At 33.8% G+C, this 18,160-nt stretch overlaps 1 protein-coding gene across 1 annotated transcript in view; it reads left to right on the forward strand.

Moving 5' to 3' along the window:
• Positions 1 to 18,160, forward strand: part of LOC125048897 — a 37,970-nt gene that overhangs the window by 19,393 nt on the left and 417 nt on the right. Inside the window, exons 22-26 of the mRNA XM_047647851.1 lie at positions 9,893 to 9,974; positions 11,059 to 11,157; positions 11,688 to 11,804; positions 12,497 to 12,601; positions 17,828 to 17,976. Of these exons, the coding sequence (XP_047503807.1) occupies positions 9,893 to 9,974; positions 11,059 to 11,157; positions 11,688 to 11,804; positions 12,497 to 12,601; positions 17,828 to 17,976 (552 nt within the window). The remainder of the gene's footprint in view (positions 1 to 9,892; positions 9,975 to 11,058; positions 11,158 to 11,687; positions 11,805 to 12,496; positions 12,602 to 17,827; positions 17,977 to 18,160) is intronic.

The following is an 18,160-nucleotide window of genomic DNA, read 5'->3' on the forward strand; positions in this document are numbered from 1 at the left end:
TATACACACACCAAATCATCAAAATCAGGTCAGGTATGTTTTAGTATTAACACATGTATAAAAAGACTGGGCTTTATGTGATTTCCGTATGTGTTTCGGAATCATTTGTTATTCCTAAAAGACGATAAGGCGCCGGCTGACGCACGCCTTTGAATTTTTGGGTCTAAACCATGTCGCGGGACGCGGGTTTCCTTACGATGTTATCCATCACCGTACGAGCGAGTGTAAAAAAGACTGACAGAAAGTTCATTGGAGCACAGCCGGGGATCGAACCTACAACCTCAAGGATATAAATCGCACGCTGAAACTACTAGGCCAACACGATATATATAAGGGTTAAACAAACATTTACCCTTTTTGTATCTAAACAGCAAATATAAATTACCGAAATAAAAATCAACTTGTGAAGTGCAAAACAGTGTAAGCAGATATCCAATTTACTTAATTGTGTGTTGAAATGGAATACAACCCCAATATCAGGATGGGCTTAGTCCAGGATCACAATTTACCTAATGTAGCAGATAAGAATTTTGAAACCCTCATTAAATAAGATTCAATTCAACCCTTATTAAAAAACTAGCTCACTTCCGGGAAGCTGTTAAAATATAATAATAAATATTATAGGTGTAAAAACCACCTATATAAATTAAGTTTTGGTTTTTCGTAAAAATAAGTCCCATAATGGTCATTATCATATAATTATAAATAGTCTATTACTCCGTGAACTAATAAAACACACATTTCTTTGGAACAGTAGTAAAACTATTTTTCAAGCCATTAACTAGTTTTACTACTGATAATACGGTATAAGGGAAGTGTTTGTATAGATACATTAGTTGTGCAGTGAATAATAGTGCTCCTGCAAACATTTTCAAAATTATTCATAAATAATTCTTTTATAGCGTAACCTATAATCAAAACGTACTTTATGTATGTAATACTGTATACAACTAAACAAACATAATAATAAAGCTGATTGTTTTTAATCTAATACAATTATTTACAACGCATATTAGTTATAATGTGTTTGTAGTGCACACAATTTTAAGTTTTTTTATGACTTTTTCAACGCGCTGGTGAACAGAAAAACTGTAAATAGTTTATGTTTCCACCATACTACTGTAAACTCGTTTTTATAAAGTATAATGAAAAAAAATAAAAAATAAAAATAAAAAAATCTTTATTTTTCTCCACAATCTTACATTGATATTAACTAAATATTAAGAAACAGATATATTGTCGCAAGGAAACATTATAAGATTGTGAGAGACTGGTGACTGAACTAAGCAGGGCTTGTATCTCAGACCACCAGCCTCTCCCCACATGGTGTAAAAAGTAACCAGTAACAAGAGTAAATTATTAATAAGGACATTTTACAGATGTAACATGGAGAAAAGAGGTACCTAATTAAAATATGTAGGTGTGCAATCGCGCCGATATAACATCCGTGCTAATTATTATATATATTATTATATATATATATATATTAGCACTTAGATAAATATATATATATTAGTACTTAGATAAATAGATAACAGTACATAAATAAGTATAAAAATAAATAGTAAATCAAAAATAAGCTATAAATTGTAAGTTAGACCATTGGTTGGATTAAGTTTTCAGTCTCATCATAGTTGAGACCTTGTATGTAGGCAGTGACCTTCTTTTTACAACTGAAGGATAAGAGTAAGTGAATATTCAGCTTGCGATTTAGTTTGTTGTAAATAAAAGGGCCGAGGTAACAGTAGAAGCGGTGGGAAAAGGCAGTGTAGAGAGAAGGAAGGTGAACAGGGGGTGGGCGGCGAGCAGATCGAGAGGAAGAAGGACTAGGTTTATGTTCGTGATGCTGTTTGAGGGCTGTGTTTAGGATGAACAGTTGACGTACAGTAAGTATCTGAGCTTCCTGATAGAGGGTGAAAGTAGGGAAAAGAATGGGTTTGAATAAGCAAACTTTTAGAAGAGCCCTCTGGGCACGTTCCAGGGACAGCAGATGGGTTTTGGCTGCACCACCCCAAGTGGTGATAGCATATAATAAAACAGATTGACATAATGCTAAATACATCATTCTGACTATATGAGGCTCGGCAACATGACGAATTTTCTTAAAGATAAACATGAGTTTGCGGACTCTACCACACATATTCATAAGATGGGCCTGAAACGTGAGTCGACTATCTAGTGTGATGCCAAGATACTTAACCGTACAACCTCTCTTCAATGTAGCGCAAGAGCATGGAACAGAAGGAACAGAAGAATGTGTATGGGCAGTTAAGGAATACGGGATTAAGGCTATGGGAGGAGTATATATGGAGAAGGTAAGATAGCAAGTTTTCTCTATATTAAGAGTTAATAAATTTTGGCGCAGCCAACACGAAACGATATCAAATCCGGTCTGTGCATAAGAGAAAGCTTCCCTCCAGCTTTTTGCAGAGAAAACAAGAGCAGTATCGTCGGCGTAAGAGACCAATTTGCAATTAGGTATTTTCAGGGAACACAGATCATTCATGTACACTAGGAACAGCGTAGGACCAAGAATGCTGCCCTGGGGGACTCCGAATTCCACTGGAAGGTAAGAGCTGACATGGCCATCTACCACTACACATTGACTCCGACCGCTGAGGTAACTTTTAAATAAGGAAAGTTGAACTCCTCTCACTCCAAGCGCTTCCAGTTTCTGTAGAAGGATTTGGGCCGAGACAGTGTCGAATGCCTTCGCGAGGTCTAAGAATATGCCCAGACACTTCCTATGGCTGTCCAAGTTCCTAACTATGTGATCGGTTAATTCATGGATGGCATCCGATGAAGATCTTTTAGCTCTGAAACCGAATTGGTTCGGAGAAAGTAATTGTTTATCTTCCAGATAACTAACGAGACGTTTGTTTATTAGGCGTTCAAGGATCTTGGACAGTGCTGACAGAATAGAGATGGGGCGATAGTTGTCGACACTGCCACGGTTGCCGGATTTGAAAATGGGATGCACTATTGCCTTTTTAAAAGCGGATGGGAAGATTCCCGTACGCATACTTAAGTTACATACATGGGCGATTGGTGTAGCTAATATTTTAAGGTTGCGTTTAAGTATGGCAGACGTGATGTTGTCCCAACCTGCAGCACAGCTTTCTTTCAAGGAATTTATAGTGATTTCGACTTCTTCAATAGAAGTGTCGAGCATGACGAATGATTGGAGAGGAAAAGGAGGATTTGGCCGTAATGGAGGTGGAGAGTCGTGTTGATGATTGGATTGTATATTTAAGGCAAGCGATTTTCCGATACCCACAAAGTGAGAGTTAACATGGTTTGTTGAGTCTTTTGGATTCGCTCTACATTTTAGGAGGTCACTTGGTCTATCATGTTTTTTATTAAGATTACTAACGTCTTTTATAGCTGTCCAAAGTTTTTTGGTGTTAGTTCCTGCATTTAGTAGTAGACCTTTTTCATAATTCTTTTTTAATTTCTTCAGTAGACTATTACAGAAGTTCCGGTATCTGTAGTATGTTTTACGCAGAATATCATTTTCAGGTTGCTTTTTTAGTTTGTAATGCATTCTATCTCTATTACGTATACATTTAAGTAAGCCTGGGGTCATCCATGGCTTGATGATTTTAGTGCGGTGAGAGCGAGTCATTACGGAGGTGTGCATAGAGATAACTGATTGAAGAATTTCTATCAAATTGTTGGTTGCTTCTTCACAGTCAGTGTTATTGAGAACAGATGAAAAATCTGTATTCAGGAGAGACTGTGAGAGGCTATCATGATCCACTTTTTTGATAGATCGAGTAGGAGCAGAGTAGCGTTTCTTTATATCTAAGGACATTACTACTGAACTATGATCAGTGATTGAAGAATTGATGACAAGAGTAAGAGCAGTAAGAGGTGATTTAAGAATACCGTGATCAAGACACGTAGAAGAAGGAAAACGAGTAGGGAAGGTATGAGTTGGGAGAAGCCCATGGTAAACCAACATGTTGAGATAATCTTCAGCTTCTTGGTTAAGATTCTCTGGAGTAATATCAATATTTATGTCACCTAAGATTATTATATTTTTGAAACTTTTAAGAGATTCTAGCAAGGTATTTAGAGAGTTAATAAAGTTCGTTTTATTTTTGAAAGCACTTGGTCGATAAATACCTAAAATTGCAGTATCAATATTAAGTTTAATTAAGAGAACGCTGGCTTCTGCTACAGAGGGTTCTTCAATTGAGATGCCTGTAATACAATTTTTATAGTAAACCAGGACTCCGTCATTTTTATTAACTGGGTTACAGGAAGAGATGCTGGAGAAACCTTTTATGGTTGGTATTACCGGGTTGCTTTCTAGAAAACATTCAGTGAGAATGATAATATCCGGGATAGTATGAAAATTTGTAAGTAAAATTTCAAAGTTCGCGAAATTTGCCGATAAGCTCCGAATATTTTGCGTTATAATATTTAGGACTTTATTATGTTTAGGTAAATAGTTTCGGACTTCATGTGGATCACAGCAATGGCTTGAAGCAACCGATAGATTATCGATGTTGTTTAATAATTGTCTATTATTACGATCGAATTTTGAAGCCTTGAGTAACTAAAAGTAACCAATTTGCTAGCACAATACAGTTATTAAATGGGAATAGCAGTGTAAGGTCAATGAGTGCAAGCACAGGTTTACTAAACTTAAGGATATATGCACGCATTGGAATTAGAGTACAATTTAAATAGTATATATCAGTGAGATAGTCATAGATTATGTATAAGAGAAAAGTGTCTACAATATTTGTGTGTGAATAAAGAGGTATGAAATTAATTACGTGAGTAACAACTCTAGAATAATATTTGAAAATTGAGCCTAAGGAACCAAATACTATCAGAAATGCTAAATTATATAGGTATATTATATGAGGAAATATAAAATATAATATAATACATATGTAAAGGCGCGTCGGCACTATAGCACAGTTACAAACAATGATTTTACCTAGTACTAATATCATAGTAATTAAAAAACTAAATCTAATCATAAACAAAGACGGAAATACGTCGCAAGGATCTAGTTTTTTGGCTGGGGGCCAACCAGCTGACTTTCATTAGTAACAACAATGAGTTTGGTGTGGTCTGCCTGCCTCAGCAGCACTCGGCCTCCGGAAGTCCAGCAATACTTATATTTTTCCGTCTTGGCGTATTCTCGAGCTAGATAGTATAAGCGGCGTGCCTGTGCCGTCAGATGCTCGGCGATGTAAATCGGATGTTGCGGACCACCGACGATGGTGGAGTTGAGTTTGTTACTGCCTCTGTTATGTTCTTTGAAAGCCTTCAGAATTCTTCCCCTCGTAATAACTGAATTCAGGGTGCATACCAGAGTGATACTATCAGACTTTGACGGGACACGGCGGATATCAAATATCTCAGACAACGAGACTTCCACCGATATCTCCTTGAAAAGCCGAGTGACAACAGATATCTGCTCATCCTGAGACAGAGTTCTGTTTGCCAGCCGGATGTTACGAATTTCCAGGGAGCTCAGCCTAGAACGACGGTCCATATCCTCTGTTGTGTCTTCAACCTTAGATACACGCTCAAGGAAAGATTGTGTTTGTTTTTGATGTGAACTCAATTGTAACAGCAAGTCATCATACTTTTGCGACAAAAATTCTATAGATTTTTCTGTTTCACTCTGCGAAGCCAGAATTTCTGTGTTTTGTCGCACAACATCCTGCACGTACGTTTTTATTTCTGACAATTTCTCATCAGTTTCCTGTCGCCACATATTAATCGTGTTTAAGAATTTATAGATTTTTGACTCTTCCGAAACTCCACCACATTCGCACCGCCTTCGCTTCGAACGTTGAGTAATGTTGTCATCAATAGTGCTAGTATCACTTAAGTTTAAGTTTGGAGCGGAGCCATACTGTACATCTTGTTTACATGGACTTCTAATCATTTTGTGATCGCAAACAGAAGAAGCTATCCGTGTCAGTGCAAAAATATAAAGGCGACAACACTTAAAGTGATGTGCGATTTACTATTAATCTTATGGTATAATTAATAAATCACTATTGGGCCCAGTACTAGCCACGCCTCCTTTAACTTGCTCGTACGCAGGTGGGCGTTACTGCTAATTAGCCACTCGAATTGAATTGAATGAAACGTATAACCTTTAATTGGTTTTATAACTTTATTCCATATTGTTGTATTCCATTATTACTAAGTCAACTATTAATTATTACTAAAATAAATATTTTTAATCTATTAGATACGCATAAGTTAATATTTTATATTGGGACCGAGAGTACAAAATATATGTTATTACGTAATTATCTTTCGTTATATTTTTGGATACAAGTTACAAACGTATAATACATTATACCAGACGAGAAACTTGATAGATTTCAATATATTTTATTCTCTTGGGCAATTCCCGGCACATACTGCATTTGCGTTCGACGGTCTGCTCTTTGTTAGAATGAAAGTTATCGAACTTGATTGAAATTGATTTTTAGTCCATTGATATTATTAAATATCATACTTTACAAAATAATGTCATTATAAAAGTACGTTACTTGGTTTGCCTAATCTTTTACTTAGTACTTAAAAATAATAATAAATTGTTTTATATATTACTAACTAAAGATCACTAGAAGAATAAGACTGTCAAGTAACATGGTTGCTTAGCTACTTTAGCCATATTACCAAGAGAGAACCAAATAGTCTCGACAATCTAGTATTGTTAGATAGAAGTGTTAGCAGAAGAGGTCAGAGTCCATCGCCAACCCGACCAAAACCGAGCAAATTGCCAGAATTATGGGTCTCATCATAATACCCTGAGACAAGCGGAGGATAGAGCGTGTGAAGGCAGCTAGTCAACGTATCTGTTAAGGCTTTTCAAGACAGGCATGACCTTCATCAATGAACAAAGAAGAAGGCACTATAATGAACCACTGGAAAACAATTCTTTCGCGAATTTGGGATAGCCCTTGGGTGCGTAATCGGATACGTTTGTTTAGTGAACTAAAGCGGAAGAGAAATCGTGAGCCAATATAGTTTATCTTGTTTATATAAAAAGGGATGTATGATAATGTTATACAATTCGAAATATCATAATCTTAAATTGTGTCTATTCTAGTCTTATAAGGAATATCTAAAGTAAATCTTTGAGCATTGCAGTGATCACGTCTTATTGAGTCAATCGTTTATCCTGAATTGAAATAATGCACGAGTAGCTGCCTTGGCACCGCTTATACTGAACTGTATATTTGATAATACATTACGATAACTGGTAATTGTAAACCAAATTCAATTTTACAGTAGCTTATAAAAGGTGTGGTGCCTGCCTTTAATTTGGTGAAATTTTATGAAAAATAAAATCTTTTGATTTTTATGTTTTTTTAAAAGTATTGCTGCTTTTACTCTTATCTCATAAATAAAGTAAATCAGAGGCACTACAACCTCTTGAGGTCTTGGCCTCAGATTTCTGAATCCGTTTCATGATCATTTTTAAATCTAATAGGCGATCAGCCTCCAGTGCCTGACACACGCCGTCGCCTTTTTGGGTATAAGACATGTCGGTTTCCTCACGATGTTTTTTCTTCACCGTTCGAGCAAATGTTAAATGCGCACATAGAAATAATGTCCATTGGTGCACAGCCGGGGATCAAACCTACGACCTCAGGTATGAGAGTCACACGCTGAAGCCACTAGGCCAACATTGTTCTTTCCTTTAATCATGCTTAATTATTGCGGCACACCTGCGGTAAAATGATACAGCCATTGTATCCTTATTTCCATATTTGGTACGGTAGCTATAATGTGCGCTACCTAAAATGTTTTTCGGAAACCAAACACAAAATTAAAATAGTTTTATATAATAAATTTAGGTTTCCACTCTGACCAAATACAAATTGTTACAAAACAAAACCAATTAGCCTGAACAAGTCCTGTTTGTGAATCACTAATCACAGGTTAGCTAATTACGAAATTGTAAAACGCGTGAGGGACAAAGGGAATGGTTTAAAATGGAAATGTGGAAAAATATTAAAATAATTCTGTTGGATACTAATTGACGTGTCATGTTTCAATTGAACTCTAATTTAGCTGGAAATATCGTAGAAATTAATAGTTATCCATACAGATAGCTAAATTAGCAAGACTTGTCTAATTCACGCTATACTCAATTCCCGATTCGTATTTGAATATCACAACACTATTATCCCTTTGCTGCTGCGGGAATAATTAAAATTAATTGCTCCTCAATAATAGCCTATAGATTGTAACAATCAGCTTAGACTATCGCTGGTAATGCGCCTTTACGATCAATAGATGTCTATCTTTATGGGAAATGAAGTATCCTTTTAGTTATATACAGATTATAGAGGTCTGTGGAAAGAGAAATAGAGGACGTTTAAATATCTTTCGATATTACTGTATTTGATTAAAGGGATTGCTAGATTTTAGTAACACTTCTTTAACGTACATGCGAAATGTGTATACAATTTATATGTATTAGTCAGCGAGATTAAACAAAATATTTGAACGTCGATATATGTAAAGAATGTGTTGCAATAAAACCAATAAAAACTATTGTCATTAGTATTCTAGCATTAATGTTTATGACCATGTAATAAGGCACAAAAATTCGTTTAAACGTTTACTTTTATAGACTAACTCGATCAATATTTAAAAGACATCGATTCTGCAGTTTTAATGCCTTTTATTTGGCACCTATAATGGGCACCTTGATATTATGCTATGTATACGCAATTTAAACTCTGTACAGTCGCCAAACATAGAACAATTAGCACCGAAATTAGGCAATATGGTTCTAAGTTAAATTAAAAAATTAAAATACAATAAAAAATTACACAAAATAAAATCAAAATAGCAGCAATAACAAACAGAAAAAAAAATCACCAGCAAAATAGCGGATTAGGTAAGAGATAGGCTTAACAATGCTTTCTTTAAAATTACTACCGAATATATTCAGCTCCGGATAAGTACTGTTTAATCCGTTATAATCGCTAAGAATTCAATTGTTAATACATCATAATTAGAGTATCATCATATCATCGTTTTAAATATTATCAGGAAATATATTCGTAGATTAATAAACCCTGCACTAATTATTATTAATTTCGTTTCAACGAAGACGGAAGAATTATATACACAAGGAAAAATAAACTTGAGCGTTAAACTTCTGGTTTCTTTAGATTCGATCGACAAAAATAAATCTCCAACCAACGAAATTAATTTATAATGGCTTCGATTTTCTATGTTCACAAATAATTCACTTAATGAAACATAAATCAACGTGTAATTAATTTCAATTTGTACACATCAAGTACGTAATCATATTTAGTAAATAATTATGGAAATCGGATGTTAGCTTTGTCACCTGATTAGGTTTAGCAAATATTTTGAATTTGAAGATGTTTACAGGGTAAGTTCAAAGGCAAGATAATTAGAATGTTTATCTAAATAATAAATTACCTTAATCGAGGTTTTGAGTAATAAAAGTCGAGATTAAAGATGAAAGGAGTTTATCGGCATCGTCATTATAATGAATGAAAAAGCTAGTACTTTCATTAGAGTACTCGGTTTTTTACTATCTATAATATGAACTCGATAAGATAGAAAGATATTATGAACTCATTTTAGTTACGTTTAGGTTTAAGTCGTGAGTAGCAGAATTGCTACCAATAATATAAATTTTAATAAAAAAATAATGTAAATAAATGGTTTTTATGTGATAACTGAATCTTTGTGTGTCGGATTCCTAAGCACAAAATTCAGTGGAAATTATTAAAAAAAATGAGAAATTGTCCCATGCACAAGTTAAAATAGAATAAACACTCAATTGATATAAAAAACAGAAACATTTAATTGGAAGAGTTTAGAGAGTTAATAATCTTCTTGATTTCAGAAAGAAACATCAAGAGATATGAAAAACTTATCACCCAAAGAGTTTTTCGAAGAAGAAGACCGAAAGCGGGCTATGCGAAATGGTTATATTTGTTTCCTTGCTTTAACAGTACTGTTTTTATTAAATATATAGTAGTTACAAAAATACTTTAATAGAAAGTTCAACATTTGTAGGAGACGTATACGCTACCAATACAGATATTTTGCATACACTGAATGTTTTAAAATAAATTTCATTATACATATTGTAATCACCTAAATAAGTACATAATTGTGCCGATCGCTCAATATTTTATTTTAGTTTTTGTACATACATTAGCCGTACAGTTTCACTCGCGTTAAATTAATTGTAGCATGATATTGATTACCACGGCCACGAAATAATTCTTCAATTCCAACCAGTTGTTTCTTAGATAACCGCGTTCAGCCAAAAAAGCGCTTAAGCTTAAACTAATACAAAGTATAGATACTATTACTAGCCAGTCTACGTTAAATTCTCTATTCTGGCTATTTAGTCATTACCAAATAACATTAGCTGTTAAAACTGACATGAAACCACAAAACCTTGTGAGTAACATGTATCTTCTCAAACTCATTTTATTTATCAGTTTTTTTAAGAAACTAGGTGATCAACTAGCAGTACGTCCTAGAAACAATTATATTAAAATCCGTACAGTTTTATCTAAGCCATAGTTAACGGTACATTTCCTTTAAATTCGCAACCGCAATGATAATGGCTGCTCCATTTATTGCACCGTTTCATGCAATACGTTAATAGTTTCAGTAATAAAAAGTTACTTTTAAGTTTGTCCAGGTATACGTAAGTCACATTAGATGCCGATCAGATTTCTATGAAAGTAAACATTCATTTAATCAATAAATAAACATTCCTAGATATTTTATTACTCTAAAGCCATTTAGGCTCCGGTTTAAAAAAAATAATTATCCGTAATAATTAAATAATTATTATGGGAAAGAAGCCTCAGCAGGAACATCACCTTTGTTCCCATCACCATTATTGGGGGGTGACTGCCCTTCAAACTTAGCCTTTGAATTTTTTTTATTAGTACCTCTAGTTTCGATTGCTGTAAGTAGATCAAAAATAGTGTAACAATTTTTTTGGGTAATTTAGAAACATAATATAAGAAAACTGCATTTTATTTACAGAAGACTTGTGCCATTGTCGGTATAAAATGATGTACATTCCGCCTGTGAAGGAGTCACCGCCTCAAGACATCGATGAAGAATATCATTGCATGGATATTAGTAAGTTCATATAATTAACAGTGTTATCTGAAACTACTGAAAGAAAACCCCAAAGGCACGTCTACAACAAGTGATTTATGATGTAAAAAATAAAATATATACACACGAGCCCTTTGATGAAGGGATTTCGAAACAATATTTGATGCTACTTGTAAGATGCCGCTTTTTTTAATGGGATTTCGCTATTGGTCTGAAGTACTTTTTCTATACCTTGCACAAGGACATCTACTGCGAGACCCAGACCTCGGCCTGTGAGAGATGAACGTAGTAAGGGACCTTGCCTTCCCAGGTGGGCGGCTTAAAGCTCGTTACGGCGACTTTTATAACGTCAGCAGGTCATTAAGCCTGCTCTCCGGATTTACCCTCCTCGCGAATAACCAACTAAACTTCGCGGACTTTTTGGGACTTCCCACAGAGTCAATATAAATCAACCAAACCATCAAAAGTTGTACAGCAAATTGATTCAGTTGTATTAGCTTAACCGTATGCTCTCAAGAATTTGTAACAGTAAGAAATAATATTTTCCACAGTCACCGAACCTCCAGCATTAACCCGTGTCTGTCCATGTGCATACAAGACAAAGCCAATACTACCTGAGCCTACGGAGACCTATTGCCTTCAATTTAGAAGTATTCCCCTTAAAACAGGTAATAAATTGTATTTTATTTACTTACAGCATCATATGTCAAATAAATCACCAAAACTATTTAAAGAATAAGGTCCTATAAACTCTTAAACTAAATTCTAAAGCAACTAAATACATATAAAACACATATATACATACCTACATGTGTAATAAGTACCTTTTGATTACTTTATTTGTATTCAAGATCCCAAATGCCTTTTTAAATAATAAATCACCAATAGATGAACTATGCCGCAAAAACATCGAATTGTAAAACTCTTTACAGTTTCCTAAAATTGGTGATAAACAGAAGTGCAAACTGTCGTGTGTTGCAAACAGGTCTAGAATGTTCCGTAATGCCGTTCATTATTTATTCAGTTTCACCACATTACGCATTGCGAGCTTTTGTTTTAACTAATTACAAACGATAAGCTTGCACAGTGGTGACTGAAAACATTTATACAAATCCAAATCAAAGTGATAACGCATTTAAAAATTTCCCATGAGAGTGGGGTTTTATAGAATAATTCGTATCTCTGGATTTTGCGAAATATTCTTAAGATATGGGTCTTAATTTAATATGAAAAAGGCCCTTGCCTTTACAAATTGAGGGCTTTGACACAAGGGCAGTTAAGAATGGGTCGCGTTAAACACAAAATAAATACTTTGTATTATAAAAAAAATTGTAAAAATATTAATAACATTTTCTTACAGTTCGATCTAGGGTTATTACAATTCGAAATGTGTCATCAATATCCGCGAAAATAACAACTGCTGTCCGTAGATGGTCACGAGTGCACAAGAAAACCATTAACATAGGTAAGTTTATGAGTTAAAAATTATAGGTTTATTATGTAATTCCAAACAGTACAAGATTAACACATGAACAGTGCAAAACTGAAACATTACTTAAATTACTAACAGCAATAACATTATTATTATTCACAAGAGGTAGTAGTTACCATAAAATAACCACACACACACCCGTTATACTAGAAAATACTACTTCTTAATAAATCAAATTCATATGAAATAATATATTTTAACTCTTAACAAGAAATTGTATTTAGACGACCGTGTCAATTTTAATGTGTCCTTACGAAGTTAACCCCAGATGGGAGGGCAACTAAGGTAAGAACGCCTTGTTAAATTTAATTTCAACTAACCTCTGTTGTGTTGATGTCAAGGCCGCGTTGCCATTCGCAATGGAGATGTCTTTGCAAATAATGTATGTGTTGCTGACAAGTAGTAAAATTGGGATTTATCATATCTTTGGAATAAATATGAGACCGTTATGTTTTTGTAAAGGAGTATTGTTGCTTTGTGTTTCACATGTGTCACAGCTTTTAATAAGGTTTTTCCGTTTTAAAATAATCTTCTGTTCATTTGTTTTGAGGCTCGAGGTAACCCACAGGAATAGCAGTAAATCCCAAAAATCTAGGATATTCTAGTGAAGTCTTTGCCAGAAGTGTCGTGGGTCGTGGGGTCGTGGTAATGAAAAATTCAACTTTTCGTTGACAACACTGTTACGTCATATAAGAGTCATCATCTTAATACTTGTTTGATTTTTGTGGATAAATAAAATAACGCGTAGCAAATAAGACATTTTCCCATTTCGCACTCTAAAACTTTAAGTCTCTTTTGACTCTAGAAGTAGTATAAGATTTCTTTATATTCAATGTTTTAGAATCTTTTATGCATATACACTCGGTGTATCATTTTTGGCAACAATGGTAATGTATATCTGAATAATAATTGTCAAAATTGTAATCTGTCTTTCCGTACAAATATTTACATTTCACAGAAAAAAATACGGTTTTCAATGTGGTGAGTAATATAAATTATATTCGTCCACAGAATATAATAGAATAAAATCGTTTTATTCGTTTTATCTGCAACATAATATGCACTCATTTCCTTCAAGTGCGCTCTTTGTGAATACTGGCCTCTAAAATACGTTGAAATATTCATTCTCAGTTACGTTACCGAGTCAGGTGAATCCAGGTCAGCTTGGTTTACTTTAGACCTATTTACTGACAAATAACTTCTTGCCTCTATAAATTTAGCAAAATAAATGCAACTTTACGTACAATTATTTTGTTCGAAGTAATATTCTTTCCAGTAGGATCTTTAAAACGCTGAAATGCACTTTTAAAAACAAATCGATAGATGGTGTTGCTTGATTGCGATTGGATAAAGTCACCTTTTGACCAATCACATCGAAGCTACGTGATTTATTAACACTGTGCTTTGTACAAGTTTTACGATAACTATGGGACGTGTGACGTGTTTCTGAAAGTAAGGTGAAAGCTTTATATATATCATTATTCATTATTGAGCTGTGTCTTAAAAGAGGATACTAAAGAGAATGCTTAGATGATGATGGCCATGTAGAACGGATGAATGAGAAGCGGTTAACAAGTAGGATATACAAGGCAAACTTGGATGGTGAAATCGGATTGGGTAGGTAGGTCTAGTCTACATACCTGGACCAAACCCGGAAGGTACTAGGTAAAAGTACCCATAACCTCTGAGCATGCATGGTGAAAGGCATGAAAGTGGGCGATGCGAGAGAGGTATGGCAGTACCGTAGTAATTGGAGATCCGTGGTCTCTGCCTTGATTATATAAATAGATACATAAAAATAGTTCATTACTATCAAGTAAGTATGGATTAGAAGGCCGATCGTACCCAAATCGAACTGGGTTATACGCACTGTCGTTTATTTATTTACACTTATCGCACAAGAATAATAACAATAAACTTAAAAAACTTCTTGCAATGGGCGGCCTTATCGCTATCAGGCGATCTTTTCTAGACAACCCTAATTTTAAAAAAACAATAAGAAAAAAAATGGGAAGAAGTGCCAGAGTGCGAACCTTAATTTATAACACAAAACTAACAATGAAATCTAGATATTAATAGACAACTACCAACTTATAAACTTACCAAAACAGAGATTAAAGAAAAATTATATTTATGATTATTAAGAAAGAGGTTTTAAGATACCTTACGCTTACGAACTTAGCCAGGGTAGTAATAACACAAATGGAAATAGTATCGCTGTTAAAGTTGCTTTTCTAGGTATATTTTTCGTTACTGGTGTTTTATAGATATGTTATTGTCACGATAACTTTTCAATACCTAACTTTCAAAACAACTATTAGTACCAAATTTTATTTATCTAAATTACATGAGTACAAAGGTCTCCACCATTTTGTGTAAATTTTTTAAACATCGAAGTTGTCTAGACTTCGTAATTACATCGGGACGCTTTCGATTTCTTTTCGTTTAATCACTATTACGAGACGGGAGTACTAAACACAGATATTTCTTATTCGAAAACTATACATTTTATAATTATATTTCGTTTTATTTCACTATACGAAAGAATTTATGTATATTACAATGAACACACGCTTTAGTGGTTTGCAGTTAGAGTTGAACAGTCGGATTGATCCAATCAAATAAAATACTTACAGAATATTTTGTTCCGTTTTATTTTGTTATATTAATAGTGATAAAGAAAACTTTTAATTCCTATTTTTTCCCGGTACCATTTGGTTCGCGTGGGAACCGAAAAGCGTAATCTGATAAAAGTTTATGCAACGTTTGCATAATGTAAGTTTATTTATATTCATATTAGGAATTGATATTTAATGTAATCATTAATAAAAAGTCAGATAACCACTGATTATATAGATTGAAGTACGTCATTGACAAGAATTCTAGCAAAAAATAATTATTAAACTTCTTGGTGATACAAACTTCGCGGAACTGAACCCTGAGCATCGTAATGAACCATTGTAAAATTATTTTCTTTTATGTTATGCTTATATTCTGATATAACGCAAAATGTGTATCTTTAGAATCGCTACAGCGTTCATAATTCGAATGTACGGGATTACACTTAATAAGACGCGACTTTGATTTAATTTATTTTATACTGTGTAGAGATTTATTAACATGATAATTATTGTTAAAATTATTTACGTAATAAAAAATCCCATCGTCACATCATGTTTGACCACAGACTCAATTTTGTCAAAATCAAATCAAGAACAAATTTTATATAAATTTATTATATTATATTTATAAAAAAGCTCTTTAAAGAAAAGTTCTACAACAATATTTTCTCAAAACTTTACGATTGAAGGCTTACACGCCGCAAAAGTTTGTAGCGATTTTCTCACTTTCCATTTGAAAGAGACGTTTAAAATTCTATTTACTATTTTATACTAGCTTTTAGCAAATAGGATAGTTTTTAAAGCTGCTTTAGAAATGATATTATTTTATTAAAGCATTTTAATTAGATAATTTATCATCGTCATACTAAAAAAGGAACTGTTTTTTTTAGACTTTGTAATTGATTCATTTGCTACAAATTTTGGGCTACTTCTATGTAGGACAATAATTTTATCTGTCTTAGACTTTACGACTAGACGAATAATAAATAATATAGCGTTTACGTATTGATAAGGGAAGTTTAAGACAAAATTAGTTTGAAATTGTAATTTAAAACACAAGGGTATAAGATTGTTCACACAAACATTTCACGTCGTGAGAGTACTTCACTGTTATGGTAAAGCTATGAGGGTCCAAAGCTAAAGTCGCAATTACAAGCCCACCCGTGTCCTGTTCCTTTGAAGGAACCTCATTTCCTACACCTCCTTGTTTTACGTCATTTGACGCGTGAAAATCACTCGTGAAAATCTTTTCTTTTGAAGGCAATGTGACCTTTTGCGGTCAAAATTGGTTTGATCGTTCACTCGTGATGTTTGAACATTATTCATGTTCACATTTTTAGTTACTTATATAAAATAACTGATTACATTACATAATATATTTTAAAGTACCGAGTGCAACTTTTTTATATCATTGCGCTTGAGATAATATTATGCCATTGGGTTACCTGGACTTATGTATTAAGGATTTTGTATGTAGTTTAGACGTGGTAAAAGAGAAGTAGCAAAAAAATAATTAATGATAATATTGACCAGTTGGTGGTATCCTTATTATTGTGCACATAAGTTACGATATCTTTAATTGCCTTTAATGTATATAAAAAACTTTAAGGTCAAAGGGTAATGTTTTTACCAAATATACAATCCCTAAAAACTAAGTTTCTTATGCTTTGATTATGTTCGAGTATCTTCATTCTAGACGTCTCCAATTTCCGAGTAAACGAATAAAACCACCTTTAGCGAGCTCATTGCCAGTCGTGACAGATGGGGGCGCTGAAGATTTGTCCTGAATCGCTCCCAATCGCTCTTCAATCGCGCTTCTTCTTTAATACTATTGATTTATTTGAGGCCACGAATTCTGCTAGTATAAAATATGTAGTCATCGAATTTTACAGATCTGCCGTCGATTTAATGAAATATTTCAAGCGTTTCACATACTGTTACACGAACGTACAATATTATTTTTCTTAATACATTACATGGTGTGTCAAATATTAAGCAGCGTTGTTTTGGTGTATTTGAAAGTGAATGGATAAACATATCGTATAGTTAAGTGTATCGAGTATGGATTCGGGCTATCCATAACATAATGGTATCGGCGTCAGTCTAGACTTTTCCAAATAATTACAATATCTGTAATGATTTGAAATAAATGGTACAAGTTCTAAAGTTGTTCACAATAGCGGGCTTTGTTTCATTTAAACAAAAAGCGTTATTAAAGATTGTAAGACACTCACACATCTCATAATCTGTGTTTCTTTATTATACCTTGTTGAGGAATGGCGAAATAAGACTTGTCATATTACTTTTATCCTTTATCTTTAATAATGTTATAAAAATTGAAACTCAGAGTGATTGTCAGCATATTTTATGGCCGAAGCCAAAATTTACGACGGTTTACTTAGGCCTCTTACGCGTTTTAATACATTTTGTAAATTGTATTGAAGCATTTGTTTCCTTAACTTAATTCCAAAATGAATTGAGTAATAAAAGTTTAGACCAAAAATATCGCGAAAATGATAATTTATTATTACATGTAAATTTTAAAAAAGACATTTATTAAAAAAAAAATAATGTGCAGATAAATGGGCAAGCGACGTTGAAGAGCCAGGAATTGTCATAGAATGTGCAGCATCACAGCGGATCTTATCACCATGCGGTCAAGTGGATATTACCGTTAGTGTATACGCTGACTGCTGGGGCTTATACCACGACCAGGTTTTGATAAAGGTAAAAAATAATCCAGGGAAAATAGGTAGATTTTCGAAACAGTAAGTCGATTTACTTACCTAAAAAAGTGTAGGTTCTCAATTTCAACTCATTATATATACTTATACAAGTTATAATATAGTATTTTACCCAGTACTCGGAGACGTCTTGTCCAATTTGGAAAATATTGAATCGGTATTCAGGT

The sequence above is a fragment of the Pieris napi genome, chromosome 4, assembly GCF_905475465.1.
Source record: "Pieris napi chromosome 4, ilPieNapi1.2, whole genome shotgun sequence".
Classification (NCBI taxonomy): domain Eukaryota; kingdom Metazoa; phylum Arthropoda; class Insecta; order Lepidoptera; family Pieridae; genus Pieris; species Pieris napi.